The 20847-nt window shown below is 35.5% G+C and overlaps 1 protein-coding gene across 6 annotated transcripts in view; it reads left to right on the forward strand.

The window, feature by feature from the left end:
- The window catches only part of LOC141445385 (GTPase-activating Rap/Ran-GAP domain-like protein 3), a 324516-nt gene that overhangs the window by 116008 nt on the left and 187661 nt on the right, over positions 1 to 20847 (forward strand). For all 6 annotated transcript variants that reach the window (XR_012453318.1, XM_074111230.1, XM_074111249.1 and 3 more), the window contains exon 3: positions 3370 to 3478. Coding sequence is in view for 5 of the 6 variants with exons in the window: in XM_074111230.1 (XP_073967331.1) it covers positions 3370 to 3478 (109 nt within the window). In the remaining variant the exon portion in view is untranslated. The remainder of the gene's footprint in view (positions 1 to 3369; positions 3479 to 20847) is intronic.

The following is a 20847-nucleotide window of genomic DNA, read 5'->3' on the forward strand; positions in this document are numbered from 1 at the left end:
TTATCTTCGACAGCGACGAACTTCCACCATATAAACTTTCATCCCCTATTTCAACCCCTTAAAGCCTTTATATAGCCTATGTTCTTTCCTAAGGTCTATTCTATCTCTGTACCAAATTTCATCCAAATCGGTTCAGCGGTTTTGGCGTGAAAGCGTAACAGACAGACAGACAGACAGACAGACAGACAGAGTTACTTTCGCATTTATAATATTAGTATGGATAGTATGGATTTAAATATCGGGCGTACATTAAAGGTTGATGCAGTGTACATACTCCTATATAAAACATGTCTAGTGTTATTTACCGTAAATCATTAAAAAAAAAAGCTTGAGGCGGTAGAGATTATGCTGGCTTTCAGAATAATTAAATTCTGTGCTTCATTCATCAGTGAGGCTTAAAGAACATTTTGCTTCGAAAGAATTTTGGTAAAAAAAAATCGATCGATACGACGAACGTCCTACGCTATGCTTATTATCCATATTTATTATATTTATAGCCCATATCAATGAACTATAAATTATTACTTTGCTCACCTTACATTCTCGTATTAGAATTAATTATTTGTCAAATTGTCACATTAAAAACACACGGCGTGTGTTATGTCTTGGCTTACATCGAGTTAATAATTCATAACGGGTGAATGCAAGGATTCCATGGATTGGGTTAAACATTCCACGAGGAAGAAGGGGTAACATCAAAAACAGGACAAAAATACCGCAACGCGTTTCAATATAAATTCTTATAACTTGACATGTAATACGTAATACCTACGAAGTTAACTAGTAAATTTCTGACACACACAAAGAAAGAAAGTTTTTCTGGCGCAAAGTAGATTCAACAGGGCTGCGCTTCGCGGAGCTCCTATGACGGTTAGTTTTTAATGTATGTGCAAAACTACGTAGAAACGTTAGTGTTATTAAATTACAAAGGATTTTATATTGGAAATCATTTTGCTCTCAAATTGCTTAGGCATTTGCATCACATTGCTGATAGATATAGCGATACGGATTCCCGACGTTCTAAATTGCTTTACGTCAAAGTCGCCGACTATGTCAGCAGCGTATGCCGGCAGGGGGGCTACTACGAAGTTCGAAAAACGAACTTCGTACGAGACTGAGAGGAGCGGTGCGATACGAACTTCGATTTTCGAATTTCGTAGTAGCTCCCCAGATCGGCGACATCAGTGCGTAGTGCTCTCGCCAGCTATTTTGGTCGAATGGTTTGCTTGTTGCCGGAGATTAAGCTGTGAAAAAGTTTAGTAACATTTAGACGCTACGGCGCGGTACTGAGAAAGTAGTGCTGTCTCTTTCTGTCTTACAGTCATTTCCAACACTACTTTCTCTGTCATGATTCCAAATGAGTGAACTCACTCATTCCGGAGTTGACACATTTCAGCGCGGCCAGAGTATGGGCGTAAGTACATTTCTAAACTTCTAGTCTTTGCTGGTTGCACAACATTTAGTTGTTTTCTTTGGCTTTTTAGAATCTAAGGACGTCTTGTAGGCCTTTTTAAATCTCGATTCAAGGCTTAAACTGACAGTTCTTGTATGGATCTGACAGGACTTAGACCACTTAAACCTAGATTAAAAAGCCTGCAAGTGAACGTAAAAGTTGTACTTATTCTTATATCTACTAACAATTTAATTTTAATGAAAAGAAAATCATTAAAAAAGCTGTTTCTATTTAAATTTCTGGGGAATCAAAACCTATAAGATACCTAACTTCTCAGTTGTCCCAGAAACTTAAAATTTGGTAAGTATGGAGGAACACGACAAAACGCAACCGATAAGAACAGTCTGAAAAAGTACTATTTCTTATGTTAGTAACCATCTAATATGAATAAATGAAGGAAAAAGTATTTATATGACATTATTTTTTACATAGTTTTTTTGCACAAAACCCTGCAAAACTGTTTACACAGTTTGTCTGCAGGATACAGTCTCTATAAAAATAAAAAATAAAAAACAATTTAAAATATAGCGCCATACTGCGTACATTTTGCCGAGGAAAGAACCTCTGCCAACACTGAATATTCATACATCTACAAATTTGAACGGAACCCTCGGTGCGCTAGTCTGACTCGCACTTGGCCGATTTTTTGATATATCCATGAGTCTACAACTCAAAATTTATATAATAACACCTGGGCGACCGACCTTTGCTCGGGCTATATATAACTCGATAATAAGCGTTTGGCCAGAGATAAGACTGAGCTAGATCGATTGGTCATTCCCGAAAAACCCCCACTTACCGAATTTCATCGAAATCGTTGGAGCCGTTTCCGAGATCCCCGAAATATATATATATATATATATTGCTCGTTTAAAGGTATTAGATAAAACTCATAATTTATATAATAATTTGGCTGACAATACTAGAGCTCGATGAAAGCAATCGAAAATTCAGATTGTATTTGTAAAATGGCCGATTATTTTATGTTTGGCGACATGAGCACGCGCGACATTGCATATTCTGCAGTTTCGGCGCTGAAAATGGTAATTGGCAATTATGTGTTGGAGAATAAAATACATGCTTGTCAAAACTGATCTAAAATTTAGGCACTAAATTAACGGATACTTTTATTTTTGGATGTTGTGCAAAGAATATCTTATGTAACAAACAGAATCTAAAATGGGGATCGTTTGCTATAGGTGTGTATAATGTTAACGAAAAATCTGATTGTAATCCATTAAGTATATGGTCAAATCTGTTTGGTAATTAATTTGCTTCGTGCGAAAATAACACTTATTTGCATTAATAAACCACTCGTTTTAGGTATAAACCGTGTAAGTATTTGTGTTTTTTTTCTATTTCCGCCAAAATATTCATTTTCAGCAAATTTTTTTGTAAGCTCGGGTTCGGGTTGATGTTTTTGTCACCAAATCTTAATCTTTGTATCAAAATAAAATGAGGGTACCTTACTAATTAGTTATTTTAATAAATTATTAACAAGACTTAAATGTCAAACCTTGTTTATTATTGAGTACCTAATTTATACTAATTAAATAATCTAGTCAAATAAGAGATTAAAAAGTAAATAGACATTCACGAACTAGGTAGGTTTTTTTTATTGGCAGTATGCCATAGATAGTCAATAAAAGAAATAAAACCCACTGAAACAAAAGACAACCTCTTTGCTGCCCTTGGCCGGCAATGTTGTATGAAATTCCATTACTATATCCTCTAATTTGAAATTAGAACTATATAATTAATAAGTGCTATATAATGACTTACTTGGCGTGCTATGATCACGAAGATAAGAACGACATTTCCTTGGATGTTTGAGAAAAGGTTTTAACCATTCCATAACCATTGTTTTAACTGTTTGAGTATAAAAATTCTCGACTAATAAATTGGGTGTTTTACAGGGTCATCGCCGTCGTGGGAGCAGTTCGTACGCGAGTCGCTACTACAGGCCGCGTGGCCAGTAGCCCTGGCTCCGCCGCCGCGCCGCGCGCTCACTGTCGACCAGCAACAGTGAGTACCTTATAAAGAACCTAGCGACCCGCGATATGATGTTATCTTTCGTCGATTGGCAGCAGTGTTTGCATCATAAAGAACCTACCGAACAGGGATGATAGCGTACTTTATACCTTTACTACTAATTAATCGGTACCTACCGGTTTCTGTGTGAAATTTGTTAAGTTTCTATAAGTACGAATAAAGTGAACTTTTGGTTCGGTGAGCTTTTTCGCTCAGTTATTGCTTGGTCAAGTTCGCGAAAGCTGAACCACAACTACGCGAAATTTACAGGTAGGTACCTACGTCTCTCTGGCTCTTTAAGTTTTTAAATAGGTACACTGAAAATTTGAGATTAATTTGTGGCCACCTGGCCAGATTAGCCGAAACAACTAGTGCAGGATTCTTGCGTAATGCGAAGACAAATAATAATATATTCTCTGTCATGACATAGTCAAGTCCTGTCTTATCTTAGTATCCTTGCCTGATTTGATTTCTTATAAGAAAAAAGTAAAATTTAAAATTGTGAATAAAAACCCAAAACCCAAACCCACGACGCTGAAAAAGAAAAAGAAAAAGCTGAAATAATTTTTATGTCATCGTAATGCACATGGTGAAATGGAACGGGTGGTGAGCACCAGGACCCCTCAATAATGAACGTCTCTGCATCAGAAAAAGCAATCTTTCGTAAACGGTTAACGAGCAGTTGACATTAAACTATTGTATCTCAAATTATTTTCACTAAAAAGCGTGAAAAACGAATAATTTTATAACAAAAATTAAACCGACTACAAAAAACCACAAACATATTTTTTTACCCATAAACTTAATATTACTAGCGTAATATTATACCAGTTTATGTTTCTACCAGTCTGCAGCCTCAGCACGAGCCAGCCCCCGACGGATGGATGTTGTTTTTACGTTTGTATCACTTTTAATCGGGAGGATGTTCATAAAAAATATTTTAGCCTTTTCCGATTAAGAACCGTCGTGGGTTTAAAAAAATGTTTTTTATTTCAACTTTAATGTTCGAAACTAGGTTCTTTCATTAAAGTGCTGCCTTCGGAATACTACGAAGTGTGCACTATAAAGCATTAGGTCGTTTTTACAAGGGCTTAATTTTACAGCAAATTTTTAGTTAATGTCAGTGTGCTGCCCACTGCACTGACATTAACTAAAAATTAACCTTTTTCCACTTAGAAATTTTATTGATTATAAATTAACAATACTAATTGTTATTGTTTACCGCTGATGTTTCAAATTTTTATCATTTGAAGAAATAGTACAATAAATATCACATGTAAATGTGTTCATTCAATAATATGCGATGTTAATTTTTGTACCTTTTTGCCAAGATATTATAAAAGTGTTAAAAGAATGACGGGGTACAACAATTTCACCCATTTTAAATTTTCTATATCGATATTTGTTTTTAAAATGAATAAGAGTTTTTGATAGAACGTTGCTTATTTGAATTTAATTATATTTGATGCATATTGAAGCTTTTATGTTCCATAAACAGTCTGGTCTCTACAAATTCTACTTATTTAATGTGTTGCTGAAGTTAAGTCCGAAGCTCTAATAGCTACGAGTACCTGAGGCCTACCGCCGAAATTCGACCAGCAAAGTTGTATCTTACAAAGAACCTAGCACTCGCGTATTAAGTTAAAGTGGCAGAGTGACATAAAGAACGAACTTCGTATATTGTACTACTAATTAATCGGAGTACCCCAAACTGTGTGAAGTTAAGTTTCTTTAACTTAAAGTGAACTTTTGGTTCGGTGACTTTTTGTCAGTTACGCTTGGTCAAGTTCGCGAAAGCTGAACCACAACTACGCGAAATTAGGTTTTACACGTGCCTTCTAAATTTTAATACGTAACTGAAAAAAAGATTTTAGCCTGAGCACCGCGTTTAATAATGAACGTCTTTCATTGAAAAAAGTAATGTTATCTCACTTTTTTTAAAGTACTGATTTTTTTTTTTAAAGTTGCAGCGTGAAGGAAATTTTTTAACAAAATTGCCGAATACAAAAAACCACAAAAACGTATGAAATTAACAAATTACTAGCTTGCTAATTTGTCTGTGTCTCCGTATGAAGATTTTAGCACGAAAACCCCCGAAATGGGTGTTGTTACACACTTTGGGAGGATGTTCATAAAATATTTTAGCCTTTTCCGATTAAGACCGTCGTGGCAAAAAAAAAGTTATTTATTCATTTTGTTCGAAACTAGGTTCTTTCATTAAAGTGCTGCTTCGGAATACTACGAAGTGTGCACTTAAAGCATTAGGTCGTTTTTAACAAATCTAATTTTACAGAATGTATATGTCGGGGCTCTAAAATGAATAACGAAATTTTATTTAAGAAATATTTTGAGTGATTATTATATACCTAACCAAATACGTAAATTACTGTCGATGTCGATGGCGAAAATAATACGACTTTTCGATTAACGTTGCATATTTTGATAGTTTTCATGCATATTTGCATGCATACTTGAAGCTTTTATGTTGCATAATAGTCTGGTCTCTACAAATTACTACATATAATGTGTTGCTGAATTAAGTCCGAAGCTCTAATAGCTAGAGTACCTGAAGTCCGTCGAAAATCAAAATCGTATCTCTTCACTGTAAAATAGTATAAATTCAGAGGGACGAACGAAACGAACTTCTTTTGAAATTCCTTCTTTTTATGTGAAGCAAAATTCTTGTGACAATTTAAAAAACCTCTGGACGTTGCACGAATTTTAGAGGTTATAATTTTTTTGACGTAAATAAAGTATTCACTACGTTTTTAAACAATGAAAAATTTAAGTTGCCATTCAAGGAGGAGTGGTTATCTCATTTTTTTTAATCACTTGATTTTTTAAGTTGAAGTTGTAGGAAGGAAATTTGCTGCTGAAGCTGCCGCGAAGCTGCAAAAACGTATGAAATGCTTGACAAACACTCGCTTGCTGTTTGTCTGTCGTCCGTAATGGCAAACATGAAATCGGTGCTACCGACACCTGGGTGTTTCACACGCTCTTCCGAAACGCCAGGCTTTCGGAAAGACCATCATTGCCAAGAAGAATAGGCAGAAAGTCATTTTTTCAAAATAAAATAATTACAAATAAAATAGGTACTTAAAAACTATAGTATAAAATTAAAGAATAAATTACAAAACAGAATAATAATAATACAGGGATGTATATGTATGGGACATGGATACTAAGATGGTTCAAGACAAAGTTAAATATTTAGTAGCCTGAGCATTAATTATTGTTTAAATGTTTGAAATAAATAAATAAATGTGTAACTGTGGGCGAATCGATATCTTTGTAGTTGACTGTAGGTGTTGTTACCAAAATATTAATTTTAAGAGACTTCGTAAAAGTTATTGACGATACGATGTATATTTTTCGAATCAAGTATGCAGCCAGCCTTGCGGGGTCTGAAATATGCCATTATTACCGCAGTCGTTTTGTGCCTTCTGGTGAGTGCTACTTGATTATGTCAGTTAGCTAAAGTGGGGCGGGTACGGTCCACATCGAACGACCTGTACTCGTACGATGGAAAAAATAAATGTAAGTACCAAAAAAAGTACCTTAAATAATCAAGGTATCGTATGCTACTCAAAAGAGACTTCAGTTTATTTTAATAAGTACCTAATCAACAATACAGTCGACGATGAAAAATAATGATGATATTTTTTAAAATTTTCCTAAAATGTCACAACTTAAGTAATTTAGTTATATTTTGATATATAATGTTTTAAACTTTCGTGATTTTCACTCACAGTCACTGCAATGTGGTCGAAACATCGAGCTAAATATTACTCGCGTGTTTAAATAGCGTGATCAGTCCTGTGTGTTGTAAGTATTTTGAATATTTGATATTTTGAATATTTACAACTTTTTCTCCAGGGCCTTTTTTACCGTTTATACGTGTTATTTTTGACTGCCGTTTACTTGAAGGAAACATTCACTTTATTATAAGGTCGAATGTTAATTTTTCCAAGTCACTGATGTTTAAAAGATAATCAGGAATTAAGGAAATGAATAATGCTCGGTAAAAAAATGTTAAAAGTTCTTAATTTACCAACGACACTGTTTTCAAAATAATCTGGAGTGCTTTTGGTTCATAAGTACCCTACCTACAAATTTAGCAAAAGATTACAAAAGTTAGTTTTTTAATGTTTCTCTAATATGTCACGTCAATGTTACTTGTCATTTTGTGAATTTTATAATTTGATCTGTAATGTAACAATGCCTGTCAATTTATGTTAAGTATGAAAAAAATACCCATAAAGCCTTTAAAATTTGCTGAGTGTACTTAAATACATTGTTTGTGGCGGACTACAGCCCAGCTGGGACAGTGCCCACGTCCCTCCCATTAGCGATATTTGCAGGCTTTTAAATGTATAATATTTGATATACTCGCTTTTAAACCGAGGCTTGGGCTTAATAATCGTAATATTTAACTCACATTTTAATTGGGCAAAAGGCAACAGATGCTAGATAGCTACATCAGTGATACATATAGGTGGGTTTTAACATATATATATTAAGCGCTTCCACGTGAATCAACATAAAGTCCATACATTACTAACTCCACACAAAATTAACTCTAGTCTCATTTCGTAGTTCCTTTGCGGGGTGTTGGTAATAGTGGATTATGTGTGATGTACTTTTGTTTATTTACGTAGGTGGGTTTTTTGTTTGCTCACTATTTTCTCCGTCAAATTGTAGACCGTTTTACAAAATTATTTTTTATTCAAAAGAGTTCCTATAATTATAGTGAAATCTGGTAAGTGGCTTTGCATTTCAATTAAGTACATACAAATTCGAATATTCCTAAAAGCATTTTGTTAGTTCTGACACGTAATTGCGTACGTGTGTGCTGAATGCATTATGCATTTAATAAGCTTGCCACAGTGGGTTGAGAATGTTGCCTACAACTCATCAACATTTCAGAAAAATTTAATAGAGTGACTAACAGGAAATTTGTTCTGCTGAACTTGCCATATGAATTAAGTATATACTATTATATTAATCGTAAATCCACTTTAGCTTTTTAATAGGTTAAACAAGTGTATAATATTTATAGATAACAATTTACAGTAGCTCGTGACTAAGGTGATTTTAAAATTAAATTTCATGCATATCGATAAACTTAGAGGTGCGAGTCAGGGTACCCAAGACTGTATTGCAACTATACAACTATAAAATACAACATTTTTTTTTATGGGATTCATTTCTCAGTTCACAAAAACGGAACCCTTTAGCATCCCTTTTATCCGTCCCGTCTGTCAACTCTTTTTCTCAATCGCGTGGAGCTAGCGGCGTGGAGGTATTAAGCTGGAATTAAATCAAATACTCTAGTTCATTTCAATTCATGTTCATATTTATTAATACAGTAAAATTCCCTGCATGCGTCTGTGTTTCTCGAGAGTGCTACATTAGTGCCCTATTTCACGAAGCTACAAGTTACAATTTACAAGCGGTAGTCTTTGTTTAACAGTATGCATTGAAAAGAGACTACCGCTTGTAAATTGTAACTTGTAGCTTCGTGAAATGGGCAACTGGGAAAATCTAAGGTATTGGGGACATTAATCAGCAGGGAGCGTAACTTTGGTGCCGACGACAGACGTATGACGTCAAGCTAAATACAAAGTGTTTTTATCCAGGCCTCTATAATTTAATGATGTAATAGAATGTAGTCTATTTTCATGGATGGTTTTTGGGATTTGGAAACGCCAGAAGTTTTAGGCAAAGAACTATTTTTAAAGTCATTGCCATAAAATAAAATTGATTTACATGAAGAAAGGCTTGACCTTCGTCAATATTTTGCTCCAGGTTCGGTTATGAGGATTATGACCAGTACAACGCCAATTCGTAAATGGCGCGAGATTCGAGAGTTATATTGCCCTAAGTGTACATGTCAAATTTATTTATGAAAATACAAACGAAGATGCGATATTATTTTGCAATCTTAAGCGTTCTGTATACTTTGTCACCCAACGAAACTTTTTGTTGGGTTGTTTCAGTTACTCGAGGAAAAATATTTTTTGTTTCAATTATATTACCCAGTAAAATATTGTATTCACATCTTATTTTTAATTTACATCACCACTCAATTATTAAGAAAGAATCATTGCAGTGTTGTAATTTTGTTTTATAACATCATAATATGTGACTTCACGTCATAATTACGTCACCCGCACCAAAGTTACGCTCCCTGTTAATCAGGAAAGCGTACTCTATATTTCGAGATTGTGGTCAAACGCACGTTACGCAGGCCTATTTCTGTACAAAAAAAGTTTTACGGTTTTTTTGTGAGCATGACCTCTACGTATAAAATCATTGTCGAGGCTGAAGTACGCGTTACCATCTCTTGTCGTAGGTAGGTACTTCTGTTTATAACTGCCACGTCAGCGCCTCTTTTACTTCAACGTATTGGTTTTTAAAGATAATATTTTTTGACGGACAACTTTCTAAACCAATTGTTTAATTAAATATGTAACATTCTATTACAGCCGCCATGCGAATGTGTATTACGTGTAATAGAGTATTTGACACCACTAGTTAATTGATGTATAGGTAAAAAAAAATGTATATAGTATCTGTTGTATGTAAGTAGTAGTAACGTGTCCGTAAAATAAGTCGACGTTCCATATTCGAAAAATGACTTAAGTCCCATAATATCAATTCCATGCACTACTACGAGTACATACAACAGGTCACCTTCTTAAGTTTTTTTACCTATACTTTTTGACATGCCAAAACGTGATTTTCGCGTAGATTTTGCATGGAAATACTGAGTTGTGACGTATCTATTTTTCCTGAGTTTGAGAGCAAGATTATTTCTGGATTACAGGGCTTTAATAAAATATTCGTATCTAATTCCATCTCAGAATGATTGTTTGATAGTGACAACTAATTATCCTATTTTTTTATTTAGTGGAACTGACACTTTACATAGTACAATTTAATTGTTGAAAATATAGCTCCAGTCTACCGATTCCAAGGCTCGGAAAAACACTATCAATTCACTGCTGCCTTATAAATATGGTATCCTTTGGATCCAGTACCACTACCATGAGTTTACAGTGACCGTACTCGATAGCGACGGCGTAAATTATTTGTAGAGGCGCTGTACAATTATCCATAGTAGTACGTACATACGTAGACTCTACTCTGTACATTCGTAGTGGTACAGTACAGGCCATATTGCCTAATACTTCAGATGCTCGCGATTGCAATTAAGTGTCAGTTTTTGTATGCAAAATCTGTCATTTGATAGCGTCAGAAACGTTAGTTAATACGGCCTCAGGTTATCTTGTATCTGTGTCAATGCCAATGACAAATTGATACTTTCATTCAACAGCTGCTATATTCACGTACCAGGAGGTCTTATTTAATGTTTAACACATTTAGAATCGCAATCGTTTTCAACACTTCTTTCTGTCACACGGTTTAAGACGAGGGTTGAAAGAGATGTCGGGTGACACTCTTTCCCGGCCCGGATAATACCGACATGGAAATACCGGCCCTGTTTTTTGTGTACACGCCCATAGAAACTGACAGGAATGGGCGTGTACGACAAATACGGCTTATCTATGACGTCACCGTCATCACGTGTCACGCGTTAATAGCCCGCTAATGAAGTCAAAGCTTCGTAACAAGCTGTGGAGTATTGCAGTTTCAACTGGACTCATATGTATCTCACCAAAGAGTATTGTTACTATAGAGAAAAAGAATGGCAACTCTATCACCAAATTTGCATCTACTCGTATAGTAAAAGGCGCTAAATCTACACACAAGCACGCACAAAACAAACATAATTACGATATTATAAACTTCTTTTTCTTTATTTATTTTTGTCATTATCAGCCTATGTATAACAGTCCATTTAACAAAATAAAATTACAAATAACAAACGTTTTCTAAAAAAAATTAACAAAAACTGAGAGAACTAAAAAAACCGCATCAACTTGCCAAGCCTGACAGTTGAACAACTGATTTTCTCCAAGTCCTATTTTGACACACTTGACGGTTGTGTTTCATCATCCAGCCATCAGAGGCGCTGTCGTCTACGAAAACAGGTGACGTTTTAAGTGTGCCCCTCGGCCTCTAATGAAGTATAAGCTTGAAACTTTGAAACACAAGCTACGATGAGTACTGACAAGTGCAGTTTCAACCGCCGGGCTCATGTATCTCACTAAGTTAATCAGCATCCGGTACAAACCGGGTTTTATTTATACTTGGTTTGTATAGGTATTTAACTAAATGTAAACAAAACAACGTCAATTGGTGTCTTAAGTATTGAAATTCTCCCATTATACTATCAAAAAATGTACATTTCTGTATTGAAATACACTAGTCTAGTTTATAGTAAGACAATGATAGATAAGAAATAGTAGATTGATAAACAAGGGTTGTAAGTGATCAATTACACCCAAGATATTTAGGCGGACGAGCGAGGAAAGTGAGCGAGGGTGCTTATAGTTCGCGGGTGTAATTGATCATTTACACTCGAGTTGAACACTACTTTTCATCACAAATGCGAGGAAATAAAGAAAAACCGTTATAAATGTATACGCAATTTGTAACAGAGCGGAAGAAAATTTATCGCGCCAAACCGTCTTTTGTTTTTTTGGCCTCGCGCTTTTTGGCTTTTGCACATTCAGCCAGCACTGGCCAGCAGCATTATGCCAGCATAGAGGTTTAAGTATTATGCATTACAATCTCCTTGTTTACCAAGTTCGTGAATACAAAGGAGCACCATTCGATTTTTAAATTTACTTACATCCCTAAAGATGTAAATCGAATTTACAACACAGATTTCAAGTTAAATGCAACCTACTTTCAGAGCTTAAGTGATGAAAAATGTTTAAAATCCTTGAATGTACCAAATCTGGCTGCTGAAGTTTGTTTACATTTAGTAAATTACCTAAACGTTTCAAGTATAGTTTCGAACTCATGGAACAATGCAAGAGCTGTTTAGTTTATGCGAGTAGTGCTTTGGAAAAAGTTAGTAAGTAGATTGCGGATAAAGTGGGTACCTACGAGTAGGTAGTTGTTGTGTACGGCGGGAAATTTAAGTGATTAGTAATTCAAAGTTCTCATATCTTTTTTATTAAGGGGCGGTTTAACCACCCATTGACTAATTTTATTTAACAGATAAATATGGTGCCGTCTCCGTCTATTTCAACGAAACAAACAGAGACGGCATCACATTTATCCGTCAGATAAATTTAATCGATGGATGGTGAAACAGGGGGTTAGTGTGTAAAATTGGTATTAGATATTTGACACAAATGAAAATATGTATACGTGGTTTTTATGTAAGGTTTGGTGAGTCTGACTGAATAATCTTGTAAATTTTGTTCGAGATCTTTTAATTTTGGTTAACAAATGTGTTCATACATTAATCGACATTCAATGTGTACGATTTTAAAAGTGCGACTACACTTTGAAACAAAAAGGGTTGTAAGTAACGCATCATTTGTCTTCTGAATTAATAAATCAGCGACTAATTTTAAGCGCCTAATAAATACTTTTCAAGCGACTGTAAATTGTGTAATCCAAGCTACGTTTTAATAAATCAGCATGACGATTATTATATAATTATTGGCTATGCCCACTAGCACGTTTCCTAACCAACCGGTCGCCGTCGCGTGCCATGCACGGAGCGTGAAAAAACGGTGCCGGCACGCTGCTATTATTGTATATTTTCTATTGTATTTTGAGCTTTGTATGCTGTTGTGAATAAAGAATCTATCTATCTATCTGCTTATGGGTATGACACGCCGTTGACAAGTGCCTAACACGTTTCTTATACGGTCATGGTATGATACGGTGATACGGTCCAAGCGTCATGGAGGAATGTCCCCGATTCCATGGCGTTCCCATAACGGAAGAGTGGAAATCGCCGATGTGTTTTTATTCGAGTACTGCCTTTTCGCAACGTAACGTTTGGCAACCTGTTTCATTTCGCAACTTTACATTTCGCAAACTCTAACACTGTAAATATTTCAGGATTTATTTCAGGGCCATCGTGTAGAACCCTTTAGGTTAGGTTAGGTTAGTTTTATAAAAATCCTGAAAAATTTACAGTTTCAGAAATATTAAAAAGTTTGGAAATGAAAAGTTGCGAAATGAAACAGTAGTAAACCGTTTTTAGTGAGTATGCTAAGTTCAGAGAGTCCCACATAACTTACCACGGAAGTATGCATAAAGCATTTTCACATCGCAAAAAAAATGGTATGATACGGTGTAGTGGGTAGAGACCTTAAGGCATGCGTCAGTTTCAGCCGCTTTTTTTTTATTTCGCTCACGACTTAGAGCGTTTTCAGATTATCCGATCCGATATCAGGGTAAGTAAAATGTATGAAATATGATCCAATATTAGATCGGATACTCTGAAAGACAGGTACATATTTCAAACATGATACTTGCCCCGATATCGGTATTGGTGTCTGTGTGGCCCCTTTCACGTTAGCTCGAATATTACAACACCGCACCGCTCCGCCTCCGCCCTCAGTGTGTTTCTAGCTTAAAAGTCTTACCTTCAATTGTAGCATCCTTTTGTCAATTCAAGGGCCGATTCAAGAAAGTTCGAGAAGGCTTCGACGCTCCAATGCTACTTGTTCGTTATTCATGAGACCATCTTCCCTTAATGCTTGGTCTTATGTGCCCTGTACACGTGTATCGCTTTTGTTTATTGTCTTCGTGGTTTCATCTTTCTTTTACGAGGGGACGCGGTTGAATGTACCTTGATACTTAAAAGGGCATGGTCAAAACGTGCTCCCATGCAAACGGGTAAACGTGGATACGTTCGTATTTATTGAGATTAAACTTAGATTTAAATGAAACTAAACAAATGGAGAGCGATCGTGGGATGTTTTTATTATTTACAGGTTAAAATAAAACAAAAGGTTTCGCAACATTTTATACATGTAGGTACCATCCCAGCCTATATACGTCTCACAGCTGGGCATAGGCCTCCTCTCAGAACAACAGGGCTTGGGCCATAGTTCCCACGCGAGCCCAGTGCGGATTGGGAACTTCACACGCTCCATTGAATTACTTCGCAGGTTTGTGCAGGTTTCCTCACGATGTTTTCCTTCACCGCAAAGCTCGTGGTAAATTTCAAATGTAATTCCGCACATGGATTTTGAAAAACTCAGAGGTGCGAGCCGGGGTTTGGACCCACGACCCTCTGCATGTGAGGCGATAGGTCAAACCACTAGGCCACCACGGCTTCCATTCCGTAAATCCATTATCACGATCTATTATTTATATGTAGATAGCGTATCTATAAATAATGGATTAAAGGTATTTTTGATTTCATTTTACCAAAGGCTCTTATTGTCTTCATACTTGTGTATTTTACCTAGTCATATTCCCACGGAATGGCAAAAAAAAAACTAAAATCTTAACCGCCAAGTCTAGACATATGCAATTTTGCACAAATGTTCTTAAACAACGTATAGATCATAGTGAAAAAAGTTTTAACACAGGCCAAGTAAAAATCAATCTTTTACTCGTACGTCATAAAGACTTTGACATGTAAAAACATTTCTCACTATAACTATAAATGAAGTCCACCGTGTAAATTGTGGGAATTCTCATAAGAATTTGGTCAAATATTGGTACTTTAATTTCATCTCAATAGATCTCGTGAGTGAAACTGCGGGTAAGGACTAGTTAGAAATACAATAGTACGTTTCTATTCAACTAATTCTAATAGAAATGTATTTTTCTCTAACGGACTATTTACGTTCACAACAATATGTCAGCATTCTTTTGATTTATTTTCTTATTTTCGGTTGACATCGGGAAAAAAAAATGTTTTGAAATCACTGTACAAAGCTCAGTATCAATATTATTGTAAGATTAACAGATAAGCATCGTTAAGTACCTAAGAGTAATCGGAGTAAAGGAAATATTCCTATAAAAATATTTATCACAAGTTTGTTATAAGATTTTGTTAACAAAATATTTATTTAAACCGGGTGTTTATCATGTCTCCTAACGTCTTTTGTCCTAATATAATGTTTGTCCTATAGTCGATTGTCCTAATTGTTAATTATATTTATATTAATAACCATCGACTATTGAGGAAATTTATAAAATAAACCCAACCTAACCTAACCTTACCCAATGTAAGTAACCAACGCATGAAGTATTCTGAAGTATTCTCAGTTTCAGGTGTTAGGACAATCGACTATTAGGACAAAAATTACATTAGGACAAACGACGTTAGGCTAGTGCCCAACGGACGACGGGCTCCCTTTTAAACCATCATTTTGGTGGACTGCACCTTTGTTACGAGTTGTAGTAAGAGTCAAATTTCAAGTAAATCCGTCCATTAGAAGTGGGTAAATATATTTTATATACAAAAATCATGCCCAGGGCCCACCAGGGACCTTTTATTGAAATGTTTTAGTTTTAAAAGAACAATACAATGACTCTTTATTCAACACAATTACTACTTTCATTAATATCTGTCAAAGCGGAGCATAGAAAAATATCTGACATGTTCTACCGCCCCTAAAAATAGAGTCGTATCAGATATTTATGCACGCTATGTTGTGTCAGATATTGGTGCTGATGACTGTACATAGAAGGAAAAATTACAATTACGACACAAACTATTACAATTACTATTTTTTACTATAACAATAAAATTGATGCGGAAAGCACAAGTCCATTCCGGGACTGAGTCATCAACGTAAAAAAATGTCCAATGGACGTATTGTTTAATGGTCATAAAGTACGAGTGTCGAAATGAATAGGGGTCAAAATGTACAGACGTTTAAATACGTAAAAGTAAATATAACCAAGTGCCAAAATGCAAAAGCGACGGTACGTGTAAGTGTTGCAACGTACAAGTTTCAAAATACATAGGTGTCAAAATGTACAGACGTTTCAATACGTAAGTGTAAATATAACCAAGTGCCAAAATGCAAAAGCGACGGTGCGTGTAAGTGTTGCAACGTACACGTTTCAAAAAACAATGGTGTCAAAATGTACAGACGTTCCAATACGTAAGTGTAAATATAACCAAGTGCCAAAATGCAAAAGCGACGGTACGTGTAAGTGTTGCAACGTACAAATTTCAAAATACATAGGTGTCAAAATGTACAGACGTTTCAATACGTAAGTGTAAAAATAACCCAAGTGCCAAAATGAAAAAGAGGCAGTATGCGTAAATGTTGAAATGTACAAGTTTCAAAATAAATAGGTGTCAAAATGTAATAAATTAAACTATTAGTGCGCTTCGTATTTGTAGTTGTTTGTGTAGCAATAATGCTATTCCGCGGAAACTATGCAATTTTCCGGGATAAAAACTAAACGTACCTAAGCCTATTATATATATATATACTGGTACATTATATTTTCTATTTCTGTTTTAATGTTCTAACGATGAAAATAAATGCTCCAATTCTCGTTCGTCTGGGCTTGCCTTTATGTCAAGTTGTATGAAGCCAAACAATTATGCTGTAAATTTTCTACAGTCTAAATTTCATTATTCAAACTGTTGCAGCCAATCTTGTCAGGGAGACGCTACAAAGAGTGCTACGCCGTAGCGAACGCCAGGAACGCGATGCTACGTGCTTTCGTAGCATCGAAGCGTCAAAGCGAAACACGAGGTCATTTAATTTCTTTTACTCGCAAAACGGCTAGACTACTTGCTAAAGTAGTTTTCTACGAAATAATAGGAAAGTGATATTTTACCGCGCTTAAAAACGGAGCAGGAGACGTGATAATCAACCAATCACTGACCATGATGGTGAGAGGTGAAAAATTAGCCTTATCTGATTGGTTGAATTTTACAAATATCTGCTCTACTTCTATGCAAGTGTTCTCTAGCGTGAAGGAAAAAAAACAAATGATTCTACAACGAATAAAGGTTACCTTTCTTTCTGTTAAAATAAAACAAATTACTGCAATAAAACACTAGCCTACAATTAACTTAGTTGGTGAGGAATAGCCCTGATCACGTCTACCAGCTGTAGATTACAAGAAAAACTTTACAAAAATCTACGATATAAAAATAACATGGCAAACCTTTTAATATTTAACACGAAGCCCGTACGCGAGACCGACTCACAGTCGTCCAGTTTTTGGGTTCTGTAGTCCTGCAAGGAACCTTTGTAGTTCCAGCTTGTCCGTACGTCCCGTCCGGCTTGGCTAAGTGTGCTAATTGCAGAAAGCGCTGTAATTTTGCATGAGCTTATACGACGTTAAGCACGCCGATAAAGCGGTAAGTAAAATGAAATATTAAAAAATAGGGTATCTCTTTTTAGGGTTCCGGAGCCAAAATGGCGAAAACGGAACCCTTATAGTTTCGTCATGTGTGTCTGTCTGTCTGTCCGTCCGTCCGCGGCTTTGCTTAGGGACTATCAATGATAGAAAGCTGTTATTTTGCACGAATATGTATACTATGCCGACAAAATGGTACAATAAAAATATCAAAATTTTTTTTTTTAGTGTATCTCCCATAGACGTAAAGTAGGGGTGATTTTTTTTTCTCAACCAAACTTGTAGTGTGGGGTATCGTTGGATAGGTCTTTCAAAATCATTAGGGGGTTGCTAAAACAATTTTTCGATTTAGTGATGTGTTTACAATATATTCAACTTTAAAGCGAAAATTTTCATTAAAATCGAGCGTCCCCCCCCCCCCTCTAAAATCTAAACCGGTGGGTGGAAAATTTTGAAAAAAGGTACGGAACGGTAGTAAGTTTATCAAACTTTCAAGGAAAACTAAAACGGCTAAGTTTGCTTGAGAATTATTAGTAGTTTAAGAGTGAAAGCAGCCTAAGGTATAAAATATACCTAAACTTGGAAGACGCCATATAAAATACGAAATCCCTAGAAAAATATTATTTATTTTTTTCGTAATGGCTACGGAACCCTATTTTGGGCGTGTCCGACACGCTATTGGCCGGTTTTTTTAAGGGTGTCTTTCAATTCAAGATTCGATTGTACTGAAATAACTTGAATTTAGACAATTTATTGGTCCTTAAATTTTTATCGTAAATCGGGGTATGTATCGGACATGGCGGTGTTATCGCTGTCTCTTGGTACGGGCGGGGGGGGATTGATTCGACCATCTCTTAGATAAACATTTATCAATGTTCTGTCGATTTTTGTGTCGTATACATTGAAAATTTCATTTTAATCTGTATGAAAAAAAAAACTGAATTAGCAGTGATCATATTTTAAAAAGTTGCAGAACAAAAGTAGCTCAGTTATGTGAGTAGCATCGACCCTTGGATTTAAAGTTTCATGGTATTTCCTTGTATTTGGTATGTTTTTTTTAAACCCTTAATGTAGGGTATTGTTGGATACGCCTTTCAAAAAGTTTGAAAATGCATTTTTTTAATTGTGTAACGCGTTTGCAAAATGCTAAGCTTTAAAGTGCTAGTTTATGTTTCAAGTGTATGCGCTCCTCTACTGTATATACAAGCTAAACTATTGACTGGAAAAATCTGAAACAAGTCGTTTATATACATAGTACAACACATAACAAATAAAAAAAAAAGAAAGCTATTACAGCTGATCAGTCTTTTTCTGAGAGGAGGCCTGTGCCCAACAGTGGGCGTATATAGGCTAGGATGATGATGATGATGAAGATGAATCAGTCTTTTTAAGTTAATGAGTAATAGTCGATCGAATTTGGCGCCCTTTAATACGGAACCCTACACTGCACTGAGCGGTTCTTCGTTTCGAAATCAACAGTCGTTCCGTAATTTCAACAGTGTACCACCGGAGGTAACGACGTGAATGAAGGTATCAATCCAACCTTTGTTCCTTTGAAGTCGGAATATTTGTATAACAAGCAATCAGAGAATGCCTTGAAACACGACACGGAAAAATAATGAAAGCAAATAATAATTATTGTTATTGTTCGCGGTTTCATTAGGCCTTCGACTTTGGAATGAGTGCTTTTGTACCGAACCAAGCGCCGCCTAGTTATTGAATAGATTAACTTTTATGGCAGTGTAGGTAGCATTGGAAATATTTATATTGTTATTATAGTACCTAATGTTAGTGTTGTATTATAATTTATGTCTTTTTTTTGAGTTTACAAAATTGAGAAGTTTTCATTTTGTTTTATTTTGTTTTCGATGTAAGTATGATGACATAATGGTAGTTTACTGATTTGGGATCATTTTGTGACACGCTCATTTTCTATTTTATTCTTGTTTTTTTTCTGTTCCACGTTGTCACGACTAGGTACCTAAATGTTTTCTTTTTTCTTTTTTTTTATTTCATTATCGAAGATTAAGCACAGGAAAGGAAAGTACCGCTAGCACAGCAGCACTTCTCTGTATAAATCTGATGACCGGATTGCCTAGCGGTTGGAGAACCTGATTACGAAACTTGAGGTCTCGTGTTCGATCCACGATCGGGGAGATATTATGTACGATTAGGCCACGTATTGCTTACTGTAGAAAATCTCTATATACCTGTGTTTTCTGTACTGCTTTGTGTCGGTGTTCAATAAGAGTCATTAGAATAAGTGTACAGTCGACTTACTTGTGAGCAAAAATTTGATCAAAACTGTCTGAACACGCTTCTACGCCGTTAACAATAGAGTCGTATTGTAACTATTTTACGAAAATAAAAAAAAACATACAGGCAAATTGAGGATCTCCTCCTTTTTTGAAGTCGTTTGAAAGTACGAATGTTTGTTCTCGAGTTTTGGTACATACATATTAAACATGGTACATATTAAACATCGAAAACGAACGATGAACATGGAACGTAATTATAGTACCAAAAACACAAGCTTTGCTTAGTTTGGGACCAGATCGGCTGGTGTCAATCGTCTCACGGTAAGTTTAAAAAATAATCAAATTCTATAAGAGCTAGCTATAGGTATACCAAAATTCTTACGAATAAACTTTCCTATTTATATTAAGTACCAATTATTACGTTACTGGCCTGCCAATTTTTCATGCTAAGCCTGCACATGATTAGAGGCAGCGGAGTAGGATTCGTTCTGAAACCCATGTGCCCCCGAACTTGCTCTGATACACAATTATAACTTTACTTCCTCATGTCACGGTACAGTTGTCATTTCAACGGTCCCCAAGAAAACAGTCGGCTCTGAAGTAACATTTTCAGAAGTCATTTTAATATTGTGTTGTTTTGTCATAGATTTAAAGAAAATCAAAGAAAAGTTCTTAATTTTTAAAAACACGAAATTTAAAATGTCGTATCTGCCTTACCTCTTTGTGGACACGTTGATGTTTTTATCATTATCCAAGTCCAAAGTTCATTTCCACTTGTCAGAAGTAATACAACAGCAAAAAAAGTTTACAGAAAATAGTTAATAGTGTCATAAGTAATACTAGCTAGCGTCAAATTTTAATGGAACCCTATAGAGAAGA

Source organism: Choristoneura fumiferana, chromosome Z, assembly GCF_025370935.1.
Source record: "Choristoneura fumiferana chromosome Z, NRCan_CFum_1, whole genome shotgun sequence".
In the NCBI taxonomy this organism is placed as follows: Eukaryota; Metazoa; Arthropoda; class Insecta; order Lepidoptera; family Tortricidae; genus Choristoneura; species Choristoneura fumiferana.